General features: G+C 32.0%; 2 protein-coding genes across 2 annotated transcripts; both read left to right on the forward strand.

Moving 5' to 3' along the window:
* The first annotated feature begins 754 nt into the window (after positions 1–754).
* On the forward strand, positions 755–6,452 carry LOC120189870 (protein PHR1-LIKE 1-like). The gene is made up of 5 exons (XM_039193020.1): positions 755–885; positions 2,168–2,485; positions 2,685–2,761; positions 2,866–2,902; positions 6,277–6,452. The coding sequence occupies exons 2-5, from the start codon at positions 2,170–2,172 to the stop codon at positions 6,450–6,452; spliced, it is 606 nt and encodes a 201-aa protein (XP_039048951.1). The 5' UTR covers positions 755–885; positions 2,168–2,169.
* A 118-nt stretch (positions 6,453–6,570) lies between these two features.
* On the forward strand, positions 6,571–9,390 carry LOC120188878. Its single transcript, XM_039192261.1, has 2 exons — positions 6,571–6,792; positions 9,123–9,390. Exons 1-2 carry the CDS (start codon positions 6,595–6,597, stop codon positions 9,258–9,260), a joined length of 336 nt encoding a protein of 111 aa, XP_039048192.1. The 5' UTR covers positions 6,571–6,594; the 3' UTR covers positions 9,261–9,390.
* The last annotated feature ends 3,894 nt before the right edge of the window (positions 9,391–13,284 follow it).

A 13,284-nucleotide genomic window follows, 5' to 3' on the forward strand; every position in this document is an offset into this window, starting at 1 on the left:
TTTCTTTTCCTATTTAAAAAAATAAAAGAAACTATATATATAATGCCAAAATCATAGTGGGAGTATAGGTTATATTGAGGGACCAGCTAGAATCAAATGTCGAAGGGAATACAATTTTTTTATAACAAAATAATAAGAATTTATTGACTATTTAAATATAAAAATCGGGAGAGAAAAAGATCTTATTTGACCAGTATTTAAATTAAAAAAGACCTAAAATGTCATTCTAAAATTTAAGACTCTAGACATGGGGACAAGACAAGAATATGCTACTTTAAGAAACATTTTTTTCTTCTTTCTAAACGAAAAAGTCTTTGTTTAGGTAGGAAGAAATTGATGGTTTTGATGAAGAAAATGATACCTACAGTTGTCCCACAATGTTAATCAACATTATACTTGAATTAACATTTAACATTCAGGAAACTTAAGCCCTTATCAGCAAAGGTCAGACAATTAATTTATTCACCAAAATAAAGAGAAAAAGGGTTTTAGATTTTTTTTTAAAGAGGAAGACATCTGTCAATAGAGAATTCATTATTCGTGGAAATAATGGAGAAATAAAATGAGTGAATAATGGTCACATGATTGTGCAACAGTGCATCTGTATCTCATAATATTCCAAACCATCGTTGATGATTCTCTCTCTCTCTTTTTTTTTGGATTTAAATTTCAAGGTTCAATGAAAAACAAATTACATATAATCGTCAGATCACATTGAAAAACCTTTACCCATCCTATTTTTCTTATTCTTTCTCTCTCTTGATCATCAGTTTAAAAGAAAGACCAAGTTGAAGCCTCTCTCTATGTATACATAGTTCTCTGCAATTTTGATGATCAACAGCATGGAAGGATGAATATAGGCTTCAGGAATCTCTAGTGTCAATGGTTTGTATCTTTAAGTACAAAGAAAAAGAAAAGAAAACCCTTGATTTCTCTGTTTTAATTGATTTCTTATTTTTCTATGTACTGATTGCTTTGTGTTCTTTCCCTGCAAATCATGAAGTTGATATATAAAAGTGATTTTTGACAAGTATTCTGGAAAATAACTGAAAGGGTTTTCAGAAATTAACCTATACTTTACATTGATAAAGAATTCTATATAGTTCATATTTATATAAAAATGAAAAACATAGTTTTCTTCTTCTTCTTCTTTTTGCTTTAATTTTATTCATACACGATAAGTATTAGATCGGATCCAAACTCCATTGATGCTATGTATTTTTCCTTACCTACACAACGTATAATTAATGTGACTGGAAACATTGGATGTTGGTTTCACTGTCTCACTAGACCAACTTGAGACTAATAGGCAAGTATGCCATTTTTCTTTCCTCTCATGCATTAATTTTGCTTTATTGTAACTGAGGGAACTTGTTTTTTTTAATAGTGGGTGAATCGGTAATTATAAAGTATTATATGTTTAAAACCTTTTTAATTAATTGATAACATGTGCACACTATATAGATTCAACTGTTCGAACTCAGGATCTTAGGAGAAATAATATTCTCTTTTATTATTGAGACCATTTGATGAGTTCAATAGAGAGAACTTGTTGAATGTTCTGATTTGCCAAAGTTTTTGCAGAGGAAAAAAAAAGAAAAACATGTCTTTTATTTGAAACTACTTCCATTTACAAAGGTGGATGATGATGTTTATGCTAATGGTTAATGTTTCCCTGACAAGTGAAAATGGTTGCAGTTAAACCTATTACCTAAAATATGTCCTTTTACACTCATAGGGTCGAATATGGAGGGAGCAGTTGAGACCTTTTAAACCCACAACAAATGTTGGGGATCCCTAATTATTGCTTTTAAAACCATTTCAATGTCTTGTAGGGTTATTGTCTTAACTTTTCATTAATTTAAGACAAAAACCGCAATGTAAAACTAACATTAGTGTCCAGAAGACAACTAAATCAAACATCTCTACGGTAAGAATTTTCTTTGGAAAAATGTACTTTATGGGAGTATGTTTGATGAAAATGCTGACGAATCTTTTAATATTTGGTTTCAGTTTTAACTTCTTTTACAGCCATTGTTGTTTGTTTACTAATGGGGAAACTTATTTCGTAAAACTAATTTTATTGCATCTTACAACTTTTACATTAATGTTGGAATTGATAGGTTAATATAGTAAATATTTATATTATTCATTTCTCTTAGAATAGAGATGGAAGATGAAGAAAAGAGGGTCGAGTGCAGTGATCAACAAGCTCAAAATGTATCTGCTGCGATGGCCATTTCTTCTCAGAAATGTTCTTCCTTTGACTTGAATGAAGAAGCTAGCAGCGAAGAGGATTATTATTACGACATTAATGGCAAAGAAGGCGTGGATGATGAGATCGAGAAGAGGACAGAAGGGAGTTCCGGTAATGCTAGAAGAACGGTACGGCAATATGTTAGGTCGAAATTGCCACGGCTTCGATGGACTCCGGATCTCCATCGCTCTTTCGTGCACGCCGTTGAAAGGCTTGGCGGACAAGAGAGTAAGTTCAAATGATCCGTTCATACCACGTAAAACTTTTTAGTTTTATAATTTTAAAATTGTAAGATGAATAAAAATAACCGGTTGAAGTTAAGAGTGTAATTAATTTTTAAATCATATATATGTGTTTTTCTAAATTAAATTTCTTATGATTTTGAGGGGTTTTAGGGTTTATTTACTATATTTTTTTTTGGTTGCAGGAGCAACTCCAAAGTTAGTTCTTCAATTGATGAATGTGAAGGGACTTAGTATTGCCCATGTAAAAAGCCACTTGCAGGTAAAAAGAACACAACATTTTTTTATTTGATATTTCAAATGGTTAATTATAAGCTTTTCGATCCATTAATTATTTCACCAAAGTTTTAGTATTCTTGTGTTCAGATGTATCGAAGTAAGAAACTTGATGAAGTTGGACAAGGTGAAGTTCTTTTCCCTTATGTGATTTATTGCAATCATTTGATCTTATAAATAAATTATTATTTCATTTCCACTAGAAATCTTATAAATTGATAATTTGGGTGATAGGTCGTTTAAATTTATTAAATAATGTATAAGGTGGGTTTAATCGAGTGATTAGGTTAAATTTTAAGAATATTTTATAATAAATATTTAAAATAAAATCTGTTTATAACTAGGTTAAGTAGATTAGCCTTTAACTCACTTTACCCATAGATTGACCAACTTTATGTTAAATTGACGCCTACTATCGTATTCGTTGGACCCGATTCCATCCATTCAATCTAATTAATTTCATTCAATTGATCAATGTTCATTCTAGGGTAAAGAATTTACCGTGAGGTAAAAATAAAATTTACTATAAAAAAAGTTAGATGATTATGAGAAAAATTAGACTAACATCAATATTTATAGTAATTATTGAAAATTCTAACGTAGTTCTTGAAAAGTTATTTTTTTCAATAATTATATAATTATAAGAGTTGTGAGCTCAACACGCATTAGGAATAAAAATTTCTCTCCCACAAATTGTGGATTCAATATTCATTATGAATAATTTTTATTCTTTCCCTAGATAAAAATTGTTCAAAAAAAAAATTATCGATGAAATCTTTTAAATTTTCATTTTTTTTGCTTAGCAATAATTTTATTTTATTACTTAGAATGAAGAAAAGTATCGTACCCCAAAATATGAGTCTCATTAAAAATCCCCTAAACTTAACTGGGGAAAAGAGTACTCCACATTTGAGGGAAAACAACAAAGAAAACACCTCAGCTAAATTCAATGTCTCCGTACATCAAACTGGGAAGGGATCCCCAATACAATCCATCTCCCAAAATCTAACCGATTTAGTTCTTATACCAGACATAGAATTAAAAAGGTACAATTCCATACGAGCCTCTCACCAGCATGCTTGGAACATAAGTTGGCCAAGTAATCTGCCATTCCATTTACTAACCTTGGCGTAAAAACATACTTAACCTCCCTAATCTTCAAGGCATTTTCATCAATCTGTTGAAAGGAAGAACCCCACCTCCAAAGTCGAACTAAACAATTTTGAACCCAATTCAACACTACTGTAGAATCCGATTCCACAATCAGTTCAACCTTGCCGCACCATGTGGATTCGCTAAACAACACCAAAGCATTTTTTATTGCTGTCAATTCTGCAAAGTCAGAATTAACCTCTGCAACCGGTCCAAAGAACATCGCTACTACATATCCCACGGTTGTCAATTCATTTTTTGCTTCGAATCTTCACTATTCTATGAAAAAATGAAGTATTTTCATCTCCAAGTTTCAGCCAATTCATTCTTGATTTTTGACGCCAAATGTCCTCCTTTTGTCTCAAACAATCGCACGATTTCCTTGTGCAGCAAACTACCTCCTCCCTTTCACCAAACGTCCAGGATAGAGAAATCTCTTTTTTTTGTCTAAGTCATTAATCCTCTGCTCTAATTTTTTAACTTCATTATCGACATTCCAAAAGCAATCCTTATTCCATTTTTGCAATGCTCCTTTCACCCTTTTTAACTTCACACTTAAATCTTCCTCACAAGAGTAATCCAGTTGTAAAGTCTCCTGTATCACCTTCAAGCAACTATCCTTTTTTAACCAACTGTTAATAAACTTGAAAGGTCTTGGTCCCCAATCAATTATCACCTTACCCAACAGAATCGGTATATGATCATAAACTGATCTCGGTAGCCCCCATATAATTCTGTCACTATTTCCCTAAAACCATTCTTCCTCAACAAAAATTCTATCTAGGCGGCTTCTTCGATTTTCCGGTCCGAGCCATGTAAATTTCCTCCCCGCTAAAGGCATATCAAACAGATTACACTCTTCAATGAACTTGATGAAAGCTGCAATCTCAGCTTGTCTATAAGAGCATCCACTACTCTCACTGTGATTCGTATGGCGTAAAAATCACCAGCCATGAACCATTTGTAGCTGAACTTCCCTCTTTCTACTATAATCTCATTCCAGAGTGTACCTTGATCAGAAGTAGCACAGGGAGCGTAAACATTCAACATTGAACAAATCAAAACCTCTGAAGCATACCTCCCTATTAATAGAATAAATATGTCCTTTATTATACTATCTACAATATGAAAACGACTCTTATCCCACACAGACAACAAACCCCCAACATTACCCACCGCTTTCGAAAATTTGAAATCAAAATCATCATCACACCAAAACCGTGCTATATCCGACTCATCAAAAATCTCTTTTTTAGTTTCTTGAATCAACACAATCTCACTTATGCAACCTAACTAACCTCCTCAATTCTGAAATTTTAACAATTGAACCCATCCCTCGTATATTCCAAGATAAGATCCTTATCTCCAAACCTACTTCCGCTGAACTCTACTAAAATTCAATAGAAAGGGAATTTGACTCACCTTCTAATTCTTCCGCTGCTACAATCTCCTGAATCAAATCTTCTTTTGAACCTTTAAAAGTTATGCCCAATTCTTTCCCCACCTGAAGCATTTCTCTGGCTTCCTTCCTTTGTCTCTGTCACCTTGCACGTAAGTCAGAATCGGAGTTAATTTTAGTGACTTTGTTAATATTTTTTTTAGCTTCAAAAATATTAAATGTCTAACAACTGATGTAAAAGTTCTAACATTAGTTGTAATTACCAGAAAATGTCTCGGAGTTTGTTAAATATGAAATCTCTCGAACTTTCACAACCTTTTCTTATAACCACGATAAATGTTGTAACTTCTGATTGAGCTCATTAAAATTTAGCAAAACTATAAAAAACATTGTATGTCATCCAATAAATAATATAAAAATATCAACATTAGTTGTAACTACTGAAAAATTGTACAAATTTGAAAGAACTCATTTTTCTTTTAGTATATATGATAATATTTAAAAAAAAAATCAAAATTTTTATAACCCCTTTAACATATCTCATAGCTACAACAAGTGTTGTATGTTATCCAGTTAATGACGTAAAATCATCAACATGAGTTGAAGTTATTGAAAAAGTTATGAAAACTTATAAGATTTAATCTTTGACAAATTTCGTCAACATATCTCGTAAATATGACATTTGTTAAATATATTTGAACTTTCTAAATGAATTTCGTAATTATTGATGTTAATGTACGTTTCATAAAATATTTTTAACTTTTGTTGATTATGGTGACTTGAGAGGCGTTGATCTTGAAAGTGTAGTTATTATATTAAGCTCGTTCGCACTTTATGAAGGAAAGAAAGCAGTAACTGCAATTTGTACTTCATTAATTAGTTACAAAGAAATTAGGGCAAATAGTTAGTATTATATATTCAAAAACAAATGCCTTGCATTCATTGTGCAGTTTTGAACCAAAGAAGTAGATCAATTCAAGGAAGGGGTGAATTCAAAAGCATGTTGCAGCAGTCCTCAACTCCCCATTTGCATTTCAGAATGGAGAATGGTGTATTCGTTTTAGCCGGAGAATCTCCCCTCTACCATCCTCCGTCACATTTCAAACCCACCTTCTCCAGGTTATGATCCTACAAGTTTCGGTTTAACCACTCATTTCCGATCTATTTATCGGTTAATCCAAATCATACTGCAACACAATCCTCTCAACTTAACTTTTTCCACTCACAATACCAGGGTGGGCGATAGATGGGAGTACTTCAATGGAAATATGAACAAGCTGGGCAACTTTGCTAACATTTTCTCGCAATCTCTTTGCACAAGACCAGGCTTCGATGGCAGACGTTTCTCCACATGGGCAACCGAGGGAAAGAAGAAAATTGTGTCGCGATTGGTTCCGGGCAACCACGATTCCATGGACAAATACGATGGCTGGAGAGAAGAGTTTGAGGCCCCGTTTTTGCTCCAGGTAACAACTCTCGCTGGACTTCGACTGTAGGATGCTTATAGGCGACTTTACAAAAAAATGCCTGTCAATCACCCTTTCTCCTAATATTACCGATTTAGACAATTTTTGGTGATCCGCGTCTTCGCGAGGTTTTGTCCGGGCTGACGCCACATAAAAGAAGGCGTGGATCATCATCCGTGCCTTAGTTGAACCTCTAACACATACTAAAGGCACAGATCATGAAGTACACCTTTCATATGTTCATATCATCCCTAAAAGTATTTAAAAAAATACTTTAAAAATTAAAAAAATAAAACTATAGGGACTAACATCGTAATTTAATATATATTAGTTTATGAGTTTAAGGTTTAGGTTATGTTTCTTGACAATGTGAGATAAAAGGTAAAAGGTGTATTTCTTAACAATTTAATACACAGTAGTAACATGATCTAATACTAAGTAATTAATAAATTATTTTTTCACTTTTATTTTTTGGGTTGATATAAGGTAACTTAAAAATTAAATAAATAATAATTTATCAACTTATTATATTTATATGTATATAATTGAAATAAAAATATAATGAAAACGATCGGAGACAACTCATGGAAACATAAACTAAACACGTTGTCAAAAAATATACATTTTAACTTTTATTCCACATTGTCAAAAAACATAACCTAAACACTTTAATATTCTTATATAAGCTAACACCATTAAACTCTTCAACTCATTGAACTAATATGTATTAAATATGATATTAGTCCTTATAGTTTTACTTTTTTAATTTTTTAAAACAGATTTTTTAAAATGCATTTAGAAATGATGTGGACCTATATGAAAGGCACATTTCATGATCTACGTCTTCCTTATATGTCAGAGGTTCAGCTAAGACGCAGATGACGATATGCGTCTTCCCTTACGTGACGTCATCTCAGACCTTCTTATGGTCTTGTAGATGCTAGTTTATTTCAATGGCAGGATAACACTCTTTCCTTATTACGGGTAGTATTTGAGTAGTATCTATTCTGATTTTTTTTAACGATTGAGTTGACAACGCACACAAACACTCACAATATAACTATTTGAAATCAAGACCTTTAAAAATAATAACACTTTTTAACACCGATGCTACTTGATGAATATGCGGGATAACATTTTTGAACCTTTAAATTAAAATTTATTTAAGTAGCAGTTTCATATACATATAATAGGATTTAATTTATTATTTTCTTAAAAATTAAAGTATAAGTACATAATATAAAAAAATTAGGCTTAGTGAAATTTTTTAAAAATTTCAAGAAGAGACTTAATTAAGAATATTTAAAATACAATAAAAATTTTAAGTTTTTTTCTGAAAGGTCAATTAAAATTTTAAGAGATACAAGTTTTAACCTACCAAGTTTTGACAGACCAGGGCCTCTGAAACTCTCTTTACGATTTGACCCATGTACATGCATAGCGTATAGATGTACACATGGTCAGCGAAGTTAGGTGACATGGTTCAATTCATTAATAGAGATTGAACCATATGTACGGTGGGAAGGGCCTGACAAGAGCTGATATAAATGATATGGGATTGATAATGAATTGTTTGAATATGATTTTGTTAAATTTTAAATAATACTTAAATTGAATAATATTAACTCAAATTTAAATTTTATTTGAATTTTTAATAAGTCTAAATAAATTATTTAATATTCGAATTGAAATGTTTGTTAGTAACTCAATAAATAATATATTAATTTTTTTTTAAATCAAATGCTTTTTAAATGTAATATAAGATTTTATGTACTTAAGATTCAAGTTCTAGTTTAATATCGAGTTCGAGCTTGAATAAGTTATGTCTGAGAATGTTTCGAATTCAATTTTTTTCAAGCTGAGTCAAACTTCAAACTTTTTTTTATTTTGAGTTTGAGTTGAGTTTGACTATTTTAAGCTTGTGAATTTTTGAGTCAAACTCAATTTTAAACTTTTTTGAGTCGAGTCAAACTTAGCAATACTCGAGCTCGACTCTAATCATGACCCCTCCCAAAAATATGTTTTGAGTGTAATTGCTATTTAGATCCTTTTTAATTTAGAAATGGAAAAATATTGATCTCTCATTTTCTCTGATGCAATTGTTATTTTTAACAATGTGATATTTAAATATTTAAAGAAAAATAATAAAATATTTATTTTTAAGAATGTGATATTATAAAAATTATTTTTAAAAAATATGGCATGACCTAATTCAGTAAGGACATGTAAATTTATTCATCGTAAGCTTATCAAATATAAAACCTTTTATCAAATGCATGGTAAATGTTGCTTTTGAAATAATTCCTTTGTTTTCATTGTTTGAAATGTAGTTGAAGCAAGATAAAAAGCATAAATACAGCGAGTGGTTGCCGGATCTTCAGTTAAGACTGAGCCAAAGAACTGCAATTGAAGAGGAGGAGGAGGAGGACAATAACAACGAGCCATTGCAAAGCCCCCAAGGAAATTAGCACACACCTTTCACTTTCATAACCTCAATATTTACCCACCACAAGAAAAAAGGATAAAAAGAAAATTACCCACACCAAGGCCGAACGGGGGTGAGCACTTAATTAAGGATCTGACCATGTAAAAAGTAAATGCACACCAAGTGAGGTTTTTTTAAGTACTTCCCCTAGAGCCAATTAATAAACAATAGTGTTTGTTTGTCATTTTGATTCATTTTCTCTGTTAAGCTTAAACCAGTTTTGAATGAGATAGAGCTGTCAACCTTTGCAAGGTTTGTGATTTCACAAATATACATGTTCTTCACTCATTCATGCATTGACTTTGGTGTCTTTTTTTACCAATTGAAAGCCATGTTGACGCATATGCATTCATGCATGACTGGACTAAAGTTTAGGGTAAACATGTGATATTATGCCTTTCGTCAACTACACACCTACACCCTTTCATGCGGCAAATCGCGAAGTGCTATATTGACGGGGCCATGGAAAGAAAATCGGGTCACCTTTGTTTATTTCTAGCGATCCAATCCAAATTTTTTCTTGTTGCTCCACCTTACGAGGGACTCTCATCTCAACCATTTGGCATGCTTCTGTATTGAAGTTTACAAGACCTGGGAAAGTTTCTGAGCCACCTCACTCAAGATAAAGAGGCTCTGCAACACACCTACAGACGGTTCCCACTTTCTCCGCCGACACATGATCAAATACCCAATGATTATCCACCAGAAAACTCCGATTAGTTGACCCGGAACCACTTCATAGGTGATCAACACCTCCTTAACAAAGTCATGCACCGAGAGATGGAACCCAACCTCCAATGCAAAGAAAGGTAGTTAGAACCTCCCTCGACCCCCATCTTCTCGCTCATCATAGTTAATCCGACAGCGAGTTCCCATTGGGATTGTGAACTCGAACTCATAGTTCATCCACAACAAACCATAACACAAGATTAACTTCCTCCCCTCATTCTGGTCGGGTTTACACTTGATAGAGCCACCAACCACCATAAGCAACTGATTTGCTACTTTCTTTTGTAGATTTCTTACTCCCGCCGCAACTCCCTTCTTCGTTGTATCAAGAAGAGTAGAGAAGAAATTTCAAAGAAAAAAAAATCTTAAAAGTGTTTTTTTAGAAACTTTTCTAGAATTGGAAAATGAAAGGAAATTTGTGATTATCCCCCAACTTTCCCCTTAAATAGCAGAAGGAAGCAACTTTTCACAACGATCACAATCCATGTCTCCATTCTACGCCAATGATAGAGCGAGACGCGTACAAGCTTCCAACCGGTCAAAGTCAATCATAACTTCGGTGTTTGAGAAACGAGTTATTTAATGCACTAAATTCTTTCTTCTGCAAGTCTTTATTCAAGCTACTTTATAATATCCCCTCACGTCGAAGAACAAGTGTTAAATCTCCTTTAAATCTCCTCCTCCTATGGAACCTCAAAATCTCCCGAGTTCTATAAATTCTATATATAATTTTGTATCTTCCGACAATCTACATACTATTGACATGATCATTGACCAGCTCACACAATCAACTAAATATACTATCTAATTTGTTAATCTATTTAGCCTACAAACATAAAAATAACCATCATCACCTAAACCTTATACTTGCACTAAGAGCATGTATATAAGTCCTCATACAAGGTTGAAAAAAAATCTATTTCGACCTTTTTATTGTTTATCATCGACAATCGAATGTGATTTTCCGTCAAAGCCAAAAAAGATGAATCGTCAAAGACCGTCACACACCCATTTCTTTCATTAGTAATACATAACATTGATTTAAATATCAATGCGACTCTTTCAGTATTAAATGTTTGTGAAAAACATACTTTGATTTCTTTTGACGTCTACATTTTTATGATTATGTAGTGTTCATGTTTATTTTTAAACTTTTTTTCATGAAAATTATAAATATATTTTTAGGGAGTTGGGTAGTGTTTAGAAACCCTAAACGGCCCTCAAATTTTCCTTATAGACAAACCCTAGGCGACCCTTTAATTTCCCTATAAACAAACTTTTCGTGTTCACCCTTGAATTTTCCCTAGATTTCACTACATTTATCGGTCTCTCACTATTGCTACATCGAACAAAAAGATCGATCCTTTTTATTCTAATAACCGATCCTATACACAAATAGATCAAACCTTTGCCTAGAAAACCTCAAAATTCATATAGGACATGTATATTCGAGCCAGCAAACCAACTCTTAATTGTCTATGAAGTTAATGAGCATGCATGATCAATATGCTTGCAACGTCAAATCGAGTGAAAACACAATGTAATCATGATTTACAACAACCAATTCACACTTGACCATGCTTAATTAATCAAAGGTTCAATTATGTCTATAATGTCTACTATTGAAGTCTATTTAGGCAATATAAGTCAAATAAGGTCAATTTCATACATGATTGTATCTTTCCAAAGTCATATTATCAACATATAACTAGTTTTAGTATATTTGATCCAATTTTATAGAATTTTTCATATACATGCATACTAACAAAAGTTAGATAAAACTATCATCCAATAACGCATACTTGAAATCAAACATGCACCCTCACAGTAAAACACCATCCAAAAACCTTATTAAAATCCTTATTAAGAATCCAAAGTATAAAAACAAACCAAAATAAAAGTATAGTTCCCAATATGTGCACACATTGCCACTAATCTGATTTCAAACCAAGGCTTATTATGTATTTCAACAATTACCTTGCCAAGGATCAATCAAGGACTCATCACAAGTTTCTAAATGCTTATTTCTTTGAAAAGTATAATTAAAAATGGAGCGTAAATAAGTTGAGTGAATCCCTAAAGTTATAAAAAATATTTACAAAGAAAAGGCCAAGTAGAAGCATCCCAAATGCAACCTACAAATTGTTTTTCCTTTTACATGTTTCATACTGACAATGACATAGTGAAAAAGTAATGTGCACTTGTCGAAAACTTAGGAATAAATCATAGATGAACATACTTATGGCATGTGTCATGCTTTCCAAGTGACATAATGTATATGCTTTAATACACGAATATCAAGTTCAATTAGTGTTCATCATTAATGATTTATTGTCATTTTTTGTTCAACTTTGAAACATAATAAATTTGACATACATACCAAATAAATGAATCTCCTTATTAATAATGTTTTACACTCCTGAGAGTCAAGCTCGGTCCCTTGAATAATCAATGGTGCACAAGCAACAACAGTTATACCAAAGAGCGATGCACAAGCAACAACACTTTCTTCTTATTAGATTCACCAATCTTGATATCAAAGTTTAAAAATAATGAATATACTCAATCCTAATGCCCTAAATACCTAAGGTCTCAAAAAAAAATCCAATAGATTCTTCTAATGCAAATTTTAAATTGATGTACATCATTTTCATGTTCATACTTCAAATTTCCTAACGTTAGAAATGGTGAATGAATGATTTTACAAGCTTTAAAATATTATTTGGACCAATTTGAAAGTTTATAAAGGTTAGGAGACCACACATAATATAAAAAAATATGGGTTTAAAGTGGAAAATGTTTAGGAGTTGATCTGCAATGTTTCAATGGATTATTGGCATGTTTAAATATGTTATTAGAAGTTTGAATTTGAAGTTACATGGCAAGAGATCATTTTGAATATTATGGAAATGTTGAGACAAATTCTAAAAAAAATTATTTTAATGGTTGAGTTGTGAAATTGGAAATGTTATTCAAACTATTGGTTGAATTGAATATTGAAAGACTTGAAGTTGTATTTTGAAGTGTAAAGGTTGGCATTGATCGTGTGAAATAGAATTAGTATCGAATAAGTATTGAAAGAATTTTTAAAAATTTTATGCTAATATGCGCCTATGTTAGTAAGATACTAACATGTACTTTGAAATGTATATGTTTCGTAAATGATGGTCGATCTTGATTGAAATTGAGAACAAAGCAAGCTAAAAGCTAAGGGAAAAAATGCAAAAGTGAGAGTTATATCGTTAAATAAAGTTTGAAAACTAAGTATATAGGTGAAT

Source organism: Hibiscus syriacus, unplaced genomic scaffold (genome assembly GCF_006381635.1).
Source record: "Hibiscus syriacus cultivar Baekdansim isolate YM2019G1 unplaced genomic scaffold, ASM638163v2 tig00004072_pilon, whole genome shotgun sequence".
Classification (NCBI taxonomy): domain Eukaryota; kingdom Viridiplantae; phylum Streptophyta; class Magnoliopsida; order Malvales; family Malvaceae; genus Hibiscus; species Hibiscus syriacus.